At 41.3% G+C, this 21,013-nt stretch overlaps 1 protein-coding gene across 2 annotated transcripts in view; it reads right to left on the bottom strand.

The window, feature by feature from the left end:
* MMT (methionine S-methyltransferase) overlaps positions 1-15,762 on the bottom strand; it is a 68,934-nt gene extending 53,172 nt beyond the window's left edge. For both annotated transcript variants that reach the window (XM_087399707.1, XM_087399708.1), the window contains exons 1-4: positions 15,478-15,762; positions 10,175-10,371; positions 9,833-10,039; positions 9,572-9,667 (exon numbers count right to left, since the gene is read on the bottom strand). In XM_087399707.1, the coding sequence (XP_087255833.1) occupies positions 9,572-9,667; positions 9,833-10,039; positions 10,175-10,371; positions 15,478-15,709 (732 nt within the window). In that variant the 5' untranslated portion in view covers positions 15,710-15,762. The remainder of the gene's footprint in view (positions 1-9,571; positions 9,668-9,832; positions 10,040-10,174; positions 10,372-15,477) is intronic.
* Positions 15,763-21,013: the final 5,251 nt, after the last annotated feature.

The following is a 21,013-nucleotide window of genomic DNA, read 5'->3' as shown; positions in this document are numbered from 1 at the left end:
GACGTAGACACGTTAGTTGCTGTACATACCTGTCCCATAACTGTAAATATGCTTGATCATCTGAAGTGTGTTACTCTCAATGTACACGGAATGTGTGATGGTCACAAATGGAAACTGGTCTGGATGTATATCAGGCAATTGCAGCCTGATATAGTTGCTTTGCAAGAGCATAATCAGCATATGTATGCTGGTCAGATAGGCCATTTTGCTGGTTATGATATCTTCTATGCTGGAGAGTAGTCCTTTTCTGGTGTGACTTTTTTGGTAAAGCACGACCTTCAGCCTATTGTGGCTCTCAATGATCACCATGGTAGATGGATTATTGTTCAATGCCTTATTCAAGGGGAAATTTTTGAATTTGCATCGGTTTATGGCCCCCAATCTTCTCGTGATAGAGCTTTGATCTAGGCTGCCATGCATAGCTATCCATGGCGACAACATGCCTTCATTTGTGTCTTCTTATCGGGCACCCTTGGACAGATGGTATCAGGTTGATCCACAGCATTGTGATGCCTTTACTCGTCAAATTTGGGTAGATCATGCTTTCACACATTCGGATCATGCTCCTCTTTGGTTGAGGCTTTTCCTACATGAAAAGGTTATTTGCATGATGGGTTGCATCCCTCCCAATCCACGTCGCCATATCACAGAGAACATTGCCAATGCTTATATTGGGATTGAATATGCCAAATTCACACAGCAGGATGTTCTACTCTTGCAGGTAGATATTGCAAAAGCCTTTGACACAGTTCAACGGGATTTCATCTCGCAAACTATGCGAGCTTTGGGGTTTGGACCAAAAATGCAGCAGGTTATTTACTAGCTTTATAGAGATAGCAATGCAGCTTGCATTCTGGGGATATCTTTGATGAGTGGACTCTTCGTTGTTCGGTCCGCCAGGGATACCCTCTCGGTGCTTTACTGTATGCCATTGCTACTCATCCTATGCTGCAATATATTGATCATCTTGTGGCTACAAGATCACTTCATGGCTTGGAATTGGATGCTAATCGCAGCATGGTTGCTCAAGCTTATGCTGATGATTCTTTCTTTACCCCAAAGAATACGCCCCATGATCTTGGTGCCTTGATGCAGGCCCTCTCTATTTATGGTTTGGCAGCTGGTCTTCGTGTTAATTTTCATAAGTCTAAGCTGCTCCCTTTGCATTCCAAAGACTGGCATAGTCTATTATGGCCTGAGGATATCATTCCACCCACTCAGTTTGTTCGTCATCTTGGTTACCCTTTGGGGTGGGAACTCACTCGCCGACAACAAACTGATTGGGTTTTGGCTAAGCTTCGGAAAAAGCTTGAGTATTGGAAACTGGCAACCTGGCCTTTGCATGTTTGTCTTCGAATAGTCCAGTCCATCCTTGTGGCATATATTCAATTTTACTTGCCATTAATCATGTTCACTAAGGCAAATCTTACATCTTTCATGTCTGTCTTTATGGGAATCTTCTGGCGATCCAAACATGGCAGAAAAAGTCCCAGGCTGCTTTCGATGCATCACATTTGTTCTCCCAAGATGCATGGTGGATTGAACATCACGGATATTCATGTGCATATTCTTGCCCACAGGGGGAAAATGTTGCTGTAATTTCTGCAAGGTGATCAGCCTTGGGCTCTTATGATTAGGACTCTGGTCACTTATATCACTCTTTTTGCGTTTGGTCATTGGCAACTCGATCAATGGGATTTCTTTTTTGGCTGCACAGATGGCACTTTGCATGGCTGCCCTTTTGTCTCCCGCTTGCTTCTTGACTGGAAGCATGTTCATTCTCATCTGGAATGGAATGGACAGCAATCTTTGCTTGGGAATTCTTTGAGAGCTGAAAGCATTCACTGGTCGAAAGTCTTTCAACCTCCCTTGGCTTTACAGGAACCTCGACGTTCCTACTTTGTCTCGTTTAAAGGCATCACCTCGGTTGCTGATGTTATAGATGATGCTGGTACTGTGCTCCCCTTTTCTCTAGCAGCCACTACATATGGATTGGGCTCTCATTATCGTCCTTTGTGGTGACAAATTACTTCTATGCTTTTGCCTTTTGTTCCGATTCCTCCTTTGGAACTCCAGGACTGGATGGAAGATTGGACTTTGACTTCTCCAAGGTCCTCTTCTCGTCCTTTGAGGCTATCTCAGATTATTGTACCTGCATTGTATAAAATCCTTTTGCCTCAACCATGGGTTTCAAAGAGAGGTGATTCTGTTTGGCGAATGCATCGCCCAACCAAGTGGTGGAGGAAAAGATTACAGCAACTTTGGGCCTATAAAGTACCGCTTCGGCAACACGTTTTCTTTTGCCGAGTTCTTTTGGGAGTGTTTCCATCTGGACAGCTATTAGCTCATCGACACATTGCTCCTGCACTTTGCCACTGATGTTTTGCTTCTTCCAAGACTATGCCTCACTTGTTTTGGCATTGTCCGTGCTCTTGTGAGTTTTTTTATCTGCTTCGACAGAGCCTACGAGCGAGATTCCCATCTGTTCCGTTTGGGAAGTTCTTTTGGCTATTTGGGTTTCATCCATCCAAACCAAAGTTTCATCTTTTCTTCATTTGGGTTCGCTACTAGACACGATGGACTTTATGGACATATAGGAAGTATAAAGTCTTTGGTGATCCTACTTTCTCTCTGTTTGGCTTTTTTAGGCATTCTCTACAGCAATCTTTCTTTGATTGCTTGCAAACCCGCTGCATAGATCATGAGGTCTTTTTGGCATAACTGAATGTAATTATAGCACCGTGTTTTGAGGTTGCTACTCATATAATATAATCAATCAAAGATTTCACCCCCAAAAAAAAAAAGTGTGTGTTTAGGGCTAAGTGTTTTTATCAGAAAATTAATTCCCTGTCCATGTAGACCAGGAAATAAATCTAGATCAGGATTCTCCACAAAAGCCTTTATACCATCAATACCGCAAGAAAAAATCATTGCTTGCTTTATAGAGTACACAAGAAAACTAGAGTACCATTGGATAAAAGGATACATTTTTATAGCTAGGCTATCGGATACATTGGATAAAAGGATAAAAGAAAACTAGAGCACCATTGGATAAAAGGATACATTTTTTTGGCTAGGCTATTTCCATGCATAATATTGTGTATATTGTTTAGGATGTACCACATAGCATGGTCAAACCACATGACCTTGTTTGGGCACTATCCATTGTTTGCCCCACGATTGCACTTGAGATATGTTCTCATTTAGTTCCATAATCCACGACCTTTTTTAGCAGTAGTAAGGTCTTATGGCTGCATAAAATCCCAAGCTTTGAATTGCAAAAAGAGTCCTCCAAGTCTCCCAAAGTAAAAAGATCAAGGGGAACAATGTTATTGACATGTGACGGTTTTCCTTCTAACACCAAGGTCTTGTAACTTTGTTTCAAAGTAGTCACATCATTATTCATACCCCAAGGACCGCCCACATTTCAAAGGTAAATGGTGCAACAATGCTAAGGTCATTCAATTGCCACAATTTATGGAGGACTTGATAGGAGAGTGTAACCTCCAGGATTCTTGGAGGAATAAGAGGATTAGCGCTTTCGTGCCAAGCATTAATCCTATAATTTTTGGACACAGAGAATAAAGGCATTGGAGCAGTATGAAAACTTGAACAAAAATTTAGATAGGTTAAGTCATGGATGGTAATAAACGAGGAACCCTCCCTTCTCCATCCAATCTATGTGTGTGGGTTGCAAGACTTAATTTTGAAAGAACCCATACAACTTTTGAACAATATTTTCACATGACGTGACTATGCATTGATGGAACAAATCATGGCCAGAGAATACATTACTTAGTAAAATTTACCCTTCATAAAGAGAAAAAATGAGATACTTGTAATTCACAATGATGTTGAAGGAGTTCCACTCACATGCATCCATCCACAACAAGGAATTGTAAGAACAAAAACCTTAAACCGTGGGACTACATGCTTTGTTGCCAAACTCCAATTGTTATCGATGTCACAACAACAAAATAAATTACAATCTCATTAGGGGGTGCCTCATGAGGGATTTCCATATTGGATTCATATGCTTCTAGATGCTCCATGTCTCGTATTAATTTAATGTGATCAGTCCTTTTGTAATCACCGTACAAGATCTCACAATGAGTGAAAGTTTGCATCAATCTATACATGATGGATCATGTTGATTAAGCTATTTTAGCATCCCACATATTAATGCCTACCAGTCTATGGATCATCACTCCAATTTGAGGGGCGATTCTGACCATTGAGCAAAGTACAGACGATTCTGACCATTGAACAAAGTAGAGACCTTGGCAAATCATAGCATGCATTTGCTACCAAGAGGAAACGAAAGTTTTCCATAGGTGTGTGCTTATATGGGGCCATCCTTAAGACATTTTAAAATGTATAGTTCTAAAAGCTATGTATATAATGGCTCCCATATAGCTCATACTGGCCATTTCTATAAGCATCTTTGTAGTATTATATTATACCCATAGTAATGAGGTATTGCCTTGATGCTTACCTGAATAGTCGTAGTATGCATGTATATATATTATGGCCTCTCTATCAATTAGCCGATCACCTTTCAATGATCACGCTACACCATGACAACGATCATGGTATTGAAGAGCCGTGCATGCTTTCACCTCCCTTCTTTTTTTTTTCCCTCCTCTCTTCATTGCTTCTTTGCTCTCTCTGCAACATAATTCCAAGTAATACTTCACATCTTACATCACCTTTTGGCTTAGAGCATACAATCGATCATCACTATTTACTTCGTATACAATTGTAGAATTGTACGTAAGAAGCTTACATAAAAAATGTAGTATATAGTCACTTGCTAGTAAGTGAATCAGGATCGGGTGATCCCACGACTTGCCATACCTCTTATGGTTGAGGATCTCACTGTGTTTTTGCTCATGAACTAGGGAGACCCCTTCTGAACTTCCGTGTCAATGTTTATATTCTCTCAAAAAGGCCCTATGCGCTATGTTTGCCAATAGTTTATGTAGCCGATTGCCTCACCCAATTATACATTATATGCAATCCAATCACCAATTACTTGCATCGACTATGCTCTACATTATTGTTTTTTTAACGTGTATACTTTTTCGCCAGCAACAAGTAGATACAAGCGATGTTGACTGCCACTAGTAAATCATGGAACCTTACCTCTGAATGTAGACTTGCTAGTTGCTAGCGCCTTCCTTCTTATCGTTCGATTAGTCTTCTTCTTTCTATGTCCACTGGCGTTACGAATCCTTTCCGCAATCTCCAGCCCAAGTGTGTGATGCTTGGAGACTTATGTTCGTTTCCTTATATAGCTCACGCAATGCTTTGAGGTCTGCAATCTCCAGCTACCGATCCTGGCTTTCACAACTATTGTGCCGCATACCTCCATACACGTCTGATGTGAGCCCGGTTTCTAATTAGCCGCCTCTACTCTCTGCGGCTAATTCCTGCTTCCCATTCTCAAACAACGGCGTATCAAACCCATGAGTATCATGTATGTCACGATCTTTACAAACAATGGTGCATCAAACCCGTGAAAGACAGCGTTGCATGAAAATACCTCATACGCAATTTGCAAGAGGATGTTGCAATGTGTGTGCAGACTTTGCTTGCTTTGGGTCACCTATTCCAAATCCCATTGTCTTGTGACATAAGGTCGTAATCTCATGGAACTATTGGGCTCTCAATCATCTCTCTAACTCTGGTCTTCAGAGCTATGTGAGAGCGATGCGGAGAGAGGTCGACCATCATGCCCTTATATATGCTTCTGAATCACCACCCAACCAACCGACTAGTCGGTTAATCCTCCAACTACCATGTTGTGCCAACTCATTGCAATGACGACTCAAGGTTAATCCAACCAACTGACTAGTCGATAGTTCCTCTGACTGCCATGTTGCGCCAACTCATTGCAATGACGACTCAATACATTCCCACAAAATCATGCTCACATATGTAATCACAAATGAGCTGAGACACACTTCACTTGTTTTTTGGACAAAAACTTTTCAATGTACCCCTTAGTGATGTGTATCCATCCATAGTGGTTTTTATCCTAACTAAGGTCGGTCCTCCCAGGGCTCCATTATAATGCGTTCACTCCCTTTTTTAAAAAACCTTCTTTTTGCTATAAGCGTCTAACAAAAAGTCTCCCTTTCAACATATATTACATAAGGTTGGTCTCTTAATGCATTTTATATATATATATAACCACACAAAATGCACACTTCTACCATATCCCACGAACACCACTCTGTGTGTGTGTGCGCACGCGTGCGTGTGTGTTTTTGTGTGTGTGTTTGTGTGTGTGTGTGTGTGTGTGTGTGTGTGTGTGTGTGTGTACAAACGTAAGGCCTACTTCTTGAATCGTTTGGGTATTTCTACAGTGGATGATGTGGTTGATCAACGGGGCTGAATTCTCTCTTTCCCTAAGGCCAGCACATAGTATTCTTTGGGAGTGCATCATCGGTCTATTTGGCGTGTTATTGCCACTATCTTGCAACATTTCCAGCATGTACCCCGCCTATTTACCAATCTTCCTCTTTTGAATGGGAAGTTTGATTGGGGGCTTCCTAGTTTCTCCCCATTCTCCTTTGCAGATCTATCGACCAAAAAGAGCTTGTAATTTCTTGCTTCCACAATCATGGATTCAAGAGTATGGGAATCATTTTTGGCTTCTCAATAAGTCTCTTGCTTGGTGGAAGGCTTATCTTCGAGGCATATGGAATAGCAAAGTTCCCCTCTAGTAGAGGGTATTGTGGCGTTGTGGTGGGTGCACTACTTGTGGATACAAAGATGGCTCTCAAGCATATTGCTTCCTCGATTGGCCCGACATGTTCGCATCTCACGGAGACGTGATGCATCTTATCTGGACTTGTCCTACTGCTTGTACATTTCTTCCCAGATTGGCAGCCTTTATTTGAGGCCGCTTCCCTAGGATTTCCCTTTGGTAGGCATTTTTGGTTGTTTGGTAGATACACTTCTACACCAGATTATGCTCAATTCTTTCATTGGTGTGGCTACTCGGCATTGTGGTCTCTATATCATGCCCACAACACTCAGTTGTTTGGGCATTCTTCAATGGAGGTAGTCAATCTCTCCAGGATGCCAGTATTTTGGGGACCTTTCTGCGGCTCGTTGGAAGTGTTTTGCTACTGCTTCTAGTTCTTCTAGTAGAAGCTGCTCTTATGGGACAACTTTGAATGTAATTTAAGTTCCTAATGAAATAGTGCTTCAACAAAAAATGTGTGTACATACATATACATAAGACCACAAAACCACCTTTCTCATAGCAAAAACGTGGGAGAAGTAACAATTGGACCATCAAGACAAACAGGCCACGTTATGGATGCTAGCACCCAAACTCGAAAAACAATGGACTAAGATCAAAGAATGCTGCCATACCACACCTCAGCAAGGTCTAGATCCACTAGACATCCCATCAATAGGGATTCCTATTAAAGGAAAGAAGAAAAGAAAGTATGCATCCAAGAATGCATGTTTCTTGAAGAAAAAAAAATCATGTAGATGAACTCACAGGAGACAAGCCCTAAATGTTCAAGCTTTAGAGGCCCCTTAGACTTCAGATGCCTTGTCTGCTCTTTCCAATTCGGAGGCGCAAGCCAGCCCATCTCCACCCCATCAAATCTTATTCCTATCGAGCCAACGCAGTCTACTTCAAACTCCCCCCATTGAGCCCATTCAAACCCCTCCAATTGAGCCCACTCTATCCTCTCCAAAGCCTCCTTTTGTTGCGCTGGTTTAGTCCCCCCTTGCCCAAAGCACCCTTTCAGTTAGCCTCGCCCCTTCACCATGCCCCTTCTTCAATAGCCTGCCTTCATCTCCTTTCCCATTAGTAGCCCCCTTCCCAAGTGCATTTCTTCTTCCCTAACCAAGCCAAGGATCTCCTCATTTTTGGCCGGCGGTTGCATCCCTGGACGTATAGGGATATTCCATCGGACTACCCCCACACCTTGGAAGTCACCTTTATCATCCTTCAACCATAGAAGAGTGGATCGGTTGGGTTACTTCGAGCTCAAACTACCGAGAGTATGGTTCATGTTCTCCGCTTCCAATGAGAAGGTGTGGAGCCCATGTCTGTTTAACCACTTCCTACATGCTCGTAGTGGTTGAGTCCTATAGGCCGTGCCCTTTGGATTATGCATACCCTATCAGCCCACTATAGGCTTCTTTCTACAAAGGCTTTGCTCGTAGTGGAGCAACTATTGAGTGCATTACGATTGGACCCACTGGCCACCCCGCTCAAGATGTCAAAGTTTGGCACTTCGATTAGTAATTTGGATTTGGTGTCTCGGTATCAATGGCATGGCCTTATCAAGTAGGACTAAAACCAATCATGTCTCTTATAAGTTGCCACACCAACACTGACTACCACCCTCCAAACACTTGTTGAAGTCAAGCTTCTTTACAAGATTTGACATCCCAAAGAGCTCTATTTATGGCACCCAACCTTCTCCATGAGTTTGGGTACTATTCAGCATTCAGTACTATTTAGCATTTAATACTATTTATCATCTACTATTCAATACTCTAAGTTAGCCATGGTGAGATAGAACGACTACAGTTTCCATGATGGAGCCCAGCAGCAACTACAAAGGTAGGACGAGCTACAACCGGTCTTGGTTGGTAGCTCCATGGATATTCTCATGTTGCATGAGCATATGTTTTGTGTGAAATATTGCAAGGGTGGTTGTCTTCTTCCAAGAACAAACGCTTCGATCTCTTGTCCCCAAAGGTAGGTCGGATTGTGCATCTCTATTGGAGCCTCACAAGCTCAAAGATATTTAACCATGCAGAATTAATAGTTGATAGAGCATGTATGGTAGGCCTCAGCATTGGGAATCTCAAGATTCATATCATGAAAGTTTGCGCTCCAGCTTGCCAGCAATAGGGTGGGCCCTTTTGTTGGTAACTAGCAAGGCTATTGTCAGAGGTGTACTATAGGTGGCACTACAAGCCATTCATAGCATGTCGAGAGACGCTTCACTCTTCACCACTCACAATAACAACACTACAAGTCATTCACTCAAATAGGAGAGCTGGTAGAGATTGTCATATCGTATGTCTGCTTGCACCTTTCTTTCTTTCTCTCTCTCTCTCTCTCTTACAAGTCACTCTTGATTGAGAATGAGAGTGTAAAGCATCACTTGGGCTTGAACTCACAAGGAAACATTCTCTCTCTCTTCTTGATTGAGGATGAGAGTGTAACACATAATTTGGGCTTGAACTCACTAGGAAACATTCCATGGTGCTTGAATGTGCAGTCACGTTATCAAAGCGAATAGGACTGCGTTGAGACACCATGTCATAAATTTGACTCTAGATTATGGAGCTTTGTACCGCCAGCATGGTACATCACAGGCACTTCCAAAGCTACCACTTATGGGACAGCAAAACTCCTTTTGTACAGACTTCATATTAGAGCTGTCATTATAGCCAGAAGATGTGCAAGAAAACACTGAAGTCGACCACGAACAAAACAGAACTATGAAATGGTGAGACATTAAAAGATTAAGTATACACTGCCATTGTGATTATGGTAGAATCCCTAAAAGTCAATTCATACCTGAAGGGCACAATAATTGCTAAGAGAGTACAAGAACTCTTCGCTTGCATTCTCAGAAACAATTTTTTGCATAGCATGAGGATCTGGATTTAAAATCTGCAGGACAAATTCTGGTCAGCACATGCAAGAGGGATATTTCCTGCTTTCTGTGTAGATAAGAATCCCTGTTGCTGCACCATGGAGGACACTTTTTTACAAAAGCAACAAAGGATATCGAGACATTTGACCGTGATGTTTGCACTGATCACAATGACGGCATACCTGCGGAATGCATGCAATGATTCGATCAAGGGAAATGCAATGTGTCCTGCAGTAAGCAAGCAAGTCTGATTCATGAAATTCAACTTTGTCAAGCAGACTCCTGCCTTCATGGTCAAGATTAGGTACTCCTTCGTCATCGAAAGCATTCAGATACAAATTGATCCAAGCAGCTTTAATTGCTCGAGGATTTATATCAAGGCCATATACCTGTGGCATGAAAACCCAGAATTTTCATTTATTCTCATGTAACAAAATCAAGATGGAACAGAATGAAAACCCAACAGCTGGTAACTTGTTGGAAACACACAATACAAATCCTGTAGCATTGTGAGCAAATGCTACCTTCCGTGGAGACCATTTTTCGGCAACTGCGATAGAAATCCATCCATTTCCACAACCAAGTTCAGCAACATCCCGATCTCTAAAGGTACTGTCTGATAGCCTGCTGATGCCCTCAAAAAATGTGAAAGACCAATCTTCTGGAACAAAGATGCTTGGAAGCTCCAGTAAAGTAAGGCTTTGCCTTGCTTCTCGGAAACCTGAGAAAAGATCATGTATTTTTTGGAAATATTGCACCATTAAGAGTAGATCATGGGGCCTCCAAGATCGAACACACTTGCTGATTTTAGAAACAGTTCATCTCAAATATACATCTAGATGAATACAGGAACATGCCCAAAATCATCCTCTAAAAACAGAACAGAGCAGTTTCAACGACATGACAGTCACCCACAAGTTTGACACCCCAAAATCGCACCCTAAAAATAGAATAGTGCAGTTTCAACGTCATGGCAGTCACCCACAAGGTTGACAACCATAAACTCTATCATGCATAGCAGGGACTACCTACTATTACATCCCCATGGATTGTCATTGGTGCCCCATGGTGGGTGTAGACCATGTATAAACATACAATCTCACGTGAACATACATATTCGACCACACACACACACACACAAGTGCTCATTTATAAAAAGGTATTCACACTGAGCTTTTGTCGGCACGCTGGAAGCGAAGGGCAGAATCAGCTGTGACAAAGGCTAGTACTAAAGGAGTCAAAAAGTGGTTCGCATTATTTTCATCTAAGCTACAACTACTGATGAAGACAAGTATTTCATCTTAGTCCCTCTCAAACAAGCATTTCTAAGTAAAGAGCCCTATTAAAGATAGCTGATATGGCAACACACAGCTGCAAATACAAAGAATTGATCGGAATATCAGCAAGCAAAAACTTGAACAGAAACTTCAAAAAGTGAAATTTGCATGTCCCCTAAGACTGCAACAACGCATATCTAGATCAATCGGGACCATGCCCATAATCATTCTCTAAAAAACCGAATATTGCAGTTTTAACTGTGTTAAAAGTTATCTATATTCCCCACATCACATTAGTTGAGGTTTGCAATCATTTGAAGGCAAAAAATCAATTCTTTTCACGAATTTGTTGAGATAGTAAGAACAAAAATGCCACTTCGAATTGAGGCCAGTCTGTTCACATAGCAACACAGGCTAAAACAACTATCATATTAACAAACCACCTTATATTATTTATTAGGAATCTAAACCAAATTTCTAAACAACCACACTACAAAACACTGGCATGAATGGCACTGTGACAGTTTCGACAAAAGCAACCTGACCTCAGAAGCAGCCTGCCTTTACGCTTTGACAAAAGCAGCTGGATAGTGCAGCTCGGGCTGAGCAAGGTGACTGTTCATTGTAGGCTCAGCAGCAAATGGAAACCTGCAGGAAAGCTGCTCCTTCATCTAGCATAACCTCATCTTCTAGGGGTCACTCAACAAGAAATGCAGCAAGGAAGGCAGTAGGGAAGGCAAGCAGGGGAACCTGCAATAGAGGAAGTGGAGTGAGATCAAAACCATTGGTTCGAAAGTAAGGTTGGACCTCCAACTGATGCACCCAAAATTATATACGATACCTGTGTTGGTGCAACCCTTGAGTAGCCGGCTATTGACCCAATCTGAAATCTTCAGGATGGTTGATTTGGCCTCCATGCTACTTTCACACTTCGGCCAACAAATGCTCCATTCAAGGGGGCTGTATTTGTGGGTAGAAGAGTCAATCGAGCTTGCTTGGCTGCTTTAGTGGAGATGATGTCCTCTAAACTCTCGGAATCTACCACAATCATGACTTTGACCACCATTTCGGCCATAGACCTAGAACATGGTGAGAAACTCATGAGGCCCCCCCTTTACTGGCCCCCCCTTTACTGATCTTCAAGCTCCTTGATGACAACGCAAGTCGTCTTTGTTGCTTGAAAGTGTAACTAACCCAACTGGTGTGGCCATCTCCTCGCGGTGTTCTTGAACTGCGGGCAGTCACACTTCTTGTGGGCCTATGCATGACAGTAATAGCAACGGTTTTCCTTGTTGTACATGTTGCATGTCTCGGTGTCCAAGAAACCTCCGTAGACATTGTTGTCGTTTACAATTGTTCTTAATGCTTTGCTGCCCATTCCCAGGCTTCTTTCGGTTGTTGGAGCTACTGTCTCTATTTAAAAAAGGAGTCTTGGTACTTTTTATTGCAGGCCACATTGGGTCCTTGATGATGGATACCGTGGCAAGATGGAGGCGGCGTGGTTGCTTGCCATACATGAAACACTGGACTCGTGGGGAAAGATTAAGGCCCCCCCATGCTGCTAGCTGAGCTCCACCTGCAGATGTCACACTGGAAGGTGCCTCGGTGATCACGGTCCCTCATGCCTCTACAGCCGCCTCGCACAGCCTCTCCTATCACACACACCAATGCCAGGCATAGGTGGCGGAGACACCTGGCTGCATTGTCATGTATTCGCAACATCCAGAAGCAATTTCTCCACCTCTTGAGGGCCTTCCACGCTCCAGCAGCGCAACCAAGGGGCAGCTGGGTCGCTCCTGGTCAGAAGGCTTTGCTGCAGGTCGCATCATGACACGACCAAGTCAATCGGTTGACCCAACCAGCAGGTCGGTCAACCTAGATATTGTTATGTAGGCTAGCTATAGTTAGGCTAGTTCAGTTACGTTCAGTTTGGGGTTTCACATATATTTTGTACTTCTTAGTTTTTCTTGAATGAACTAAGTTCTACTCTTCCTTAAGAGTATTATACAACAGATATGCTTCTTGAATGGGACACGTTGACCCTTTATTCATGCTGAGATTGACCAGAAGTCTTGCCTAGAAGAACTGCGACATGTTTGAGTTATTCGGCATCCATCCAGTATTAGCCCATCGACTAGATGATGAGCAAGGGCTATGCCCTATTAATGTTCCTGGGTTGGGAAGACGTTATACCCAAATTTGTAAGCTCCTACATGAGGAGGTGTAGTATAGGTCCTAGAGATATTTTTCAGGAGGGCTATTCCTCTCATAGCAATCATCAATGTGGAGACCAAGGGGTTCATTGGATGTCAATGCTCTTCCCGCGTGATGCTTCATGCGCAAAGGGGAACCACATGGGATCCCACACCTACTATTTATAGGCCAAGGGCTGCTCTATGGCAGCCCCTTTAGGCCACCTTCTGTCCACCATGTGAGCCATGTACAGTGGCCAACTTGGCCAACATGTTGTCACTATCCCCTTGATGGCTGCCCCATATGGGCAGTTAATGACCTCAGAAAATAGCCTATTAGCCACCAAGATGTCCCAAAACAGAACAGAATGCATGCGATTGGGTTTTGAAAAAGCAAAGGACAACTTGGATTGGCAATCCGCAATAGAGATGGAGATGGAGTCCATTAGGAGGAAACTAACCTAGGATCTAGCTAGCGAGACTAGGCTGCCTGTAAGGTCATAGGGACCAAATGTACCTATAAGGTCATATGACAAAATGATGGTGGACGAATATACGGCCCGGTTATTGGCCAAGGGATTTGCACAGGGCTGGGCTAACAAAACCTTCATTCCCATAGCAATAATGGAGATGTTATAGCTCATGATCACACTTGCCTCTCAATTGGAGTGGTCCATTTACCAAATGGATGTCATGTCACCTTCTTGAATCAATAATTTAAGGAGGTCGTCTTTGTGGAGCAGTCATTCAAATTTTCGGCCTAGAGAGACAAAGTATGTACGCATCAAACAGTGCTTTATGGGCTGACACAGGTGCCACATACATGATATTGATGAGCTGATGAGTATTTTGTCTAGATCAAAGTGCCTCAGATGTACACCGATACCTCTATGTAGAGGGGGTGTTGACCTTGTACATGGATGACCTGATCACCATGGTACTGATGGATTGATGAGTCTTTTGTATAAATCCGAGTGCCTTAGATGTAAACCTATGCCTCCACTTAGAGGATGGTGGTAATCTTGTACATGGATGAACCGATAATCATGGGACCACCAAGAGAAAATCGAAGAAGCGAAGATGAAGTTGACGCCAGAGTTCAAATTGATTGATCTCAACCTTCTTCACTATGTTCTAGGCATCAAGCTATGGCAGGAGCAAGGATGGACATTCATCTCACATGAGAAGTGTTGCCTGGAAAGCCTCCGGGCTGAATCCCAGAGAGGGAGTTCATGTAAGAGATCTATTGTTTGCAGTTTTGTTCTTGTAAGTTTGGTCGACCACCTTGGGTCCCTCAACTTCCATCAATTGATCTCATCATCGACTTTCACGAACTTCAAAGTCTCAAAGAAAGATTGTCAAGCCCTGATAACTTTTGTGCACCCAGTTTGACAGCCACCTAAAAGGTGATGTCATCGCCTGGGATTGAGCATCCCGGACAGAACAATTCATCACCATACATGGCAGAATCTCCTTGTAACCACGACTGTCTGAGACATCCGCACATTTGATGAACAGAGCATCTAGAAGCAGCGAAGCCAAACTTCTGGAATGAGTACACAGCCCCCCGAGACTTGCATCGCTGAAGCAGCCTTTCTACACAGCAGGGCTACTACAGATATATCATATGATAATGGGGACGTTGAGGAGAGCACCCAAGGGGTGCTCACTAGGAAAGTTGGAAGTAAGAGAACCTAGAGTCCAGAACAGTAATATCAACAATCTCTCAAGGAAATTTGGGCAGTTACACTAGGCTTTAAGCTTCGCACGATTCTCCAGCTCTTTTATTAAATCAACCAACGCTATACTCCCAATTGTTTCCTTCCAACATGAGTAGAAGCCAAAGCTCGCCCGGAATTACGAAGAACTCTGCGCTTCATGAATACATTGAATGAATCGGTTACATATTCTGTGAAACACGAATCGCTTCACTTTCCCAAGCAATCTCATTGTGGATTGCAACCTCGAAATTTCGATCACTTATTCGTCATAACAATAAAGATTCGGAGAATAACGAGAGCTAATGTGCATCCGTCCTAGATTTGGACAAAACACGAAGCCATCAGAAAGATTTCATCTCAGGAAACTTTTTAAGATGGCGCGTTCCGACGCGAAATGCAACGCAATGAAACCTTTTCCGGGAAATTCTTGCAGGCATTTCAATCTCTAAGTTCAAAATATAATACTTCGGTGAGAAAAGCCATCTTGAGAAACTATCCCTTGAAGCATCGACAACAGTCGGGTGATTTGAGCTCTTCTAACAAGCGCGTGATCACACAAAACAGCAGCGTGCATTGCAATAGCGAAGATCAATTACATTGATACAATGCAGAAGCTCCTACATTGCTAGAGGGTTACCTTCGTAGCCTTTCAGAGAGAGCTGGTGGATGCGGAAATGGAATACAGAGAGGCTATCGGATCGATCTGGCAGCGCATCGATGAATTTTTGAACTGCAGCCAAAAATCTTCGCGCTTCAGCTCGAGTGTTGGCATCTTGTAGCCTCTCCAGCACGCTTTTCAGGACGCTGTAGGCCTTGTCACCAGATTGTCTGCATTCTTTGAGAAACTGCTCCACTTGCACCTGAGCCATGTCCCCAATCGTGGGACTGAGGATGTGATCCTTCAGGAGCAACGAAAGCACCCGCGACCGGCCGTATAGATCGCAGTCCCCTTAAACGATCAACCAAACATGGCGGATACCTTCGCTTTGGACAAAGGAGCGCTCTTTCCCGGTCCTTATCAAACAAGTGAGTACAAGTACTCGTGAGCCCAAGGAAAACAATTGTCAAGATAAATGAATGATTAATTTGCAACACCTGTAATGTAAGCCCTTGTATAGGAAAGTTCTAATGATTTGCAAACTTCGTGTGGAGAGAGAAAGAGAGAGTTCTTAAAAAAAGAAAGTGTGTGTGAGTGAGTGAAACTCCCTATGTGTGTGAGAGATAGAAAGAGAGTTCTTAAAAAAAGAAAGTGTGTGTGAGTGAGTGTGTGAGAATGAGTGTCTTTGAGAAAGAGAGAAAGAACCAAAATAGAAGGGGGCCACTTGGCAACAAAGTGTGTGGGACACTTTTTAACAAAAATGTAACTAGAGCACTTCATGGAAGGCATTACTAACAAACTAGGACTTTTTCATGACGACTACATTAGACTATGTCAAGTCTCTCATATTATGATATTATTACTTTTTTGGCCCTAGAAGGGGATTATGGAATGGGTGTGGTTTTGTATAGAGAAAGGTTTTCCTTTGAGAAAAGTCATGTTGACTTGTTTAGTCTGCTATTAAGTGTAATTATATTGGTAATTGTAGTTAGTTGGAACTTTAGCTTTAGATTGTGGTATCCCATGTTATTCCCCGAGCGTAACTTCTCTTTCCTTTTGCAGGGCCTAAGTGACATTACCACCTTGTTTTACTCTTCCCTATTGTGTCTTTACGAGGTGGACCTCCATCGTGCATTACATGTTTAGTATATCTTTCATTGACCCAAGTGAATTGGTCCTTAATTTTTTACACTCCTCTTGTCATGTTCAAGTCACCTTTTAATTGGACCTTGGAATGCTTCTACAAGCCATTGTGTAGTTAGCATTTCCAACCACCTTCATAGAGTAAGCAAGTGATGCCTCTCATTCCTTTATTTCTTATAAGGAAACAACAAGAAAAGTCTTCCACACGTCCCTCAATCTCAAAATGTAAAGGGTTGAGAACAATTAAAAATTGCCTCCTCTGATCTGTCTAACTCTGTAGTCTACAATCTTTGCTCTCTCTCCGCTTTCCACCCGCCATCTTCTCACTTTGTGTGGGCCTCCTACGTCACCTCCTCTTCTTCCCTTTCATCATAGCCTACCATCATCCCTTTGATTGCAACCTCCACCTCATTGCTTGCCTGAGGCTGATTAAGTCACATGTTTTCACCAAGCTAGCTTCACAAGGGTTATTTGTGTTGGTTATTATGTGTTTTAGGTTAGTTGTTTGTTTGGATTACATAAAGATCCCTTCACTTTTAGTTGGGATTTCTATGGTACATGTTTGTTCCTTTTGCATGTGATATTTCATCCCAATTTGTAGTATTAACCTAATTGGTTGCATGCTAATTACTTTTTTTATTTCAAAGTTATGGAGTATATATGTAGAGAGAGTAGTTTATGTAGTGCCAATTATGCAAATGTCTCAAAGCAATCCAATTTCAATTGTACGGCGTGTTCTTAAGGGGCCATGAGTCATGTCTATCTTTTGTACCCTCTTGCGATGATTATGTTACTTATGTTCCCATCAACTTTATGGCCTACATGAGGGCATTTTTGAATAAGGCTTGTTCGTGCATGTAATTCCTTGGCATACCACTTCATGGTGCAATGTCAAAGGCCAAAAAGGAGTCAAATATTTATCATCATCATTCCAATAAGTGGAGGGTTTGATTGAATAAAGCTTATCCTCAAAGTCACACAAAGGTGCTCCCCATGTGTTTCAATGACATAGCCTTCAAACTAGAACAACCTCACGTCTTATAATGCTTAAAGAAGAGCAAGGTAAAATGATTTTTGCTTCGTTTTCAAAGAACTTTGGCCAAAAAGAAGAAACAATCATTATTGCTCTAAATTATCCTCGAGAAGTTCCTAGACAAAGCATGATAGGTGATGAATGTACATGATTTCTTAAAATGTCAAGGCATGGTGAAACTTCACTTATAAGAGAAACTAATATTGATGAAAAAGGACAGCATGCACTTTACAACAAATGGTCCATCATATTAAAAGTTGGTTGCCATAGGATACTTAGTTATGTAGCCAAGCCTTTCACTTGGATGAAATTATTTTTTATATGAAGACAACTTCTTGATCAAAACTATTAAGGACCCTTATGAATTTAAAAAGAACCATGTACCATGATATATTATCTACAAAGTAGATGCAAACACACACATACATACTCATTGGGCATGCATGCATATGCATTGACACGAATGCTCACACACATATGCACGCATGTGTGTACATGTGTCCATGCGCACCCACACACACATGCTTGTATGCATACATGTGTACATGCACTTGCACACACACGCACATGCATACATATGCATCGACACAAATGCTCACACAAATATGCGCGCATGTGTCCATGCGCACCCACACACACATGCATGTATGTATACATGTGCACATTCACTTGCAGACACACGCACATGCATGCACATGCACACACACACCTACACATGCATGAATATGCACGTGTGTGCGTGCACCCACGTGTGCACACACATAGATGCACACGTGCACATGCACACACACAAGCATACACATGCATAAAGAGCACACACCAACACATGCACACACAGCATGCATCCATGCATGCAAACACACATTACTTACTTTACAAATTTGATTTGTAATTAAGATAAAAAATCTACCTATAGAATGACCTCGGATTCTAGCTTTATTTGTTCTAGATTTCTAAATTCTACGAGTCTATGGCTAGTGATTTCGGGTTTTGGATTGTGGATGTACTAGTTCTCTATACCAAGTTTTGATTTTGATTATATTAATGGATCTACATGTTGTGAATACTAGATATCTAGATCATCTTAATACATATCTCAAGTTTTAACAATCCAAATATAGGATCTAGATTCAATTCTTATAAAATTTGGAGTTTAGCTGTAACTTCAAATTTAGTTTCTAAGATTCCATTGCCAATTGTTTTCAAAACTAGATTCAAATGTACTAGCTCTATGTAACAAGTTTCTAGTTCTCTTATTTGAGGCTTCAGATTTGTGTATTCCACATGCAGACCCAAATCCTCTTGTTACATATTCCGGGTATCAAGAATTTGGATACTAGAGGCAGATCCATGACTTTTGAATTCTAGGTTTGAGATTCTACATTGCCTCATTCTAGATTTTGGTTTTAATTCTTTTGAAATCCATATTTTGAGTACGGTAATCACACTAGTCCAATGTTTTATTTGCAACGGGTTTGGGCTTTGGACTCGATGATCTTGGGTTTGGGCTTTAGGCACAATGATCTTGGGTTTTGGTAAGTTATTTTTGGGATTCTAGGTATATTCCTTTTGTCTCCACGTTTAGCTAGTCTAGATACCACATCCACGTGTCCCAAATTTTGAAGTATTCTAGAATTATGTATTACTAGTCTCAAGTCCTTGGTTATATTGGGAAATGTTTTCTGGTTATTTGGATGCTAGCTTGAGATCACAAAAAATGAATATGCTTGTTTTAAATCACGAGTTTTATATATGAGGAGTATGGATTCAATGTCCCATCAAATTAAGTAAAGGCTCAATGTTGCCATCAAGGATTAAATATAAGGATAAAGCACTATAAAACAATCAAATTCCTAGTAGATCTTCAAAGCTTGACACCCCCTAGAACATGTGGACCTACACAAGGCATCTTTGAAAGAGTTTTCAATAATGCCTATCTTGAAAAATATGAGATAACCTTTCAAATACCATAGGTAATCCCATGATCTCCCACAAATGTTACATTTCCTCCAAGGATTTATTTGATTAATCAAAATGGGAGGAAGGTAGAGCAATCGTAGACTAAGGGAAACATGCACTTGAGATTAGTTGAGTGGATCACTACCCAAGAGCCTAAATCTTTTGCAGTATGCTATAAGAAGATAAAAATATGAGTGACACACAAAGAAGGGTATTGGACTCATACTTTGCAACCTTCAAATGACAAACCATGTCAATCGTTGAAGAACCACTATGACCTGATTTGGCTTGGTAACATTGGTTAGATATAGTATTGTCATGTATTTAAACATTCATGTGATCGCTCAGTGCACTCACTTTGTGTAGATATCATTGCTTTTATAAGATCAATATCAAGCATCATCTTCTTAAAAAGTAATGACTAGAATCGTTTCGCACAAAATGAAGCATGGAGCTAAAAAAATTGAACTATACACGTTAATTAGGATCATAGTATACCAAGTATGAATTTACATGATCGAAATGATGATACAATTCTCTTACTTAACATTTTGCTCTCAAAGGTTGAAAGAATGATGAATCATTGATTACAAATAGATTTAACTAGTATTCCCCTACCAAGGTAAGCCATCGTTCCTTCAGGATTTATGTGTACATTTAAGAAATGGGGTGCAAGAGTACACTCAAATACATGATTGATATTATTGATTATGCTACTTGATTCTCATCTCATGTAAGGAAACATATATTACAACTCACTTTTGCTCAATGAATGGTGTATTATACCACAAAATACATCGGTGAGGTGATGATTAATCTTGTATGATTTGCTTTCAAAATGGAAGGGAATGATGTCATTTTGCATTAGAACACCAAGGATAGTTGCAACATTTATGGATCATGTATTGAAAGAATCTTGATGAAAGGAATGAACTATAGGGAATGATATCATTTTACATTTAAGCACATGAAAGATTGTTATTCAATTTTCAACATTATGGATCATGTATTATAAGACTCTTGGTGAAAGGAATGACAATGTGAGCTAGTATTGAATCCTATTAGATATGTTGGGTGCAAATTTCTATATACTTTGGATGGTGATAACTCGAGCTTGCCCACCTTCAACACATGAGATAAATCTACATGTAACTCAACAAAAATATAGCAACGGACATCATCCTCTAAAACTCAAGTTACAACAAACATTATTAGCTTCAAATGGTTGAAGTAAGATGAAATATGACGTACTAAAAAATGATATGTTTCCTTCCTCTAGCATCGCCTAGTTATTTATTGATTTTTTTGAAATGTCACTAGTTTGTACTAGAGGAATAGGTTTGTCTACATTCTAGATCTAGATCCCTGATATTCTTGATCCTAATTCCCAATCCAATATAATGATTGTCAAATTCTTGCAAGAATTAAGGGGGTTGTGGA

This window comes from Dipteris shenzhenensis, chromosome 28, assembly GCF_047967505.1.
Source record: "Dipteris shenzhenensis isolate YYH24624 ecotype China chromosome 28, Dip_SZ_1.0, whole genome shotgun sequence".
Classification (NCBI taxonomy): Eukaryota; Viridiplantae; Streptophyta; class Polypodiopsida; order Gleicheniales; family Dipteridaceae; genus Dipteris; species Dipteris shenzhenensis.
This window is presented reverse-complemented; position numbering and strand designations above follow the sequence as displayed.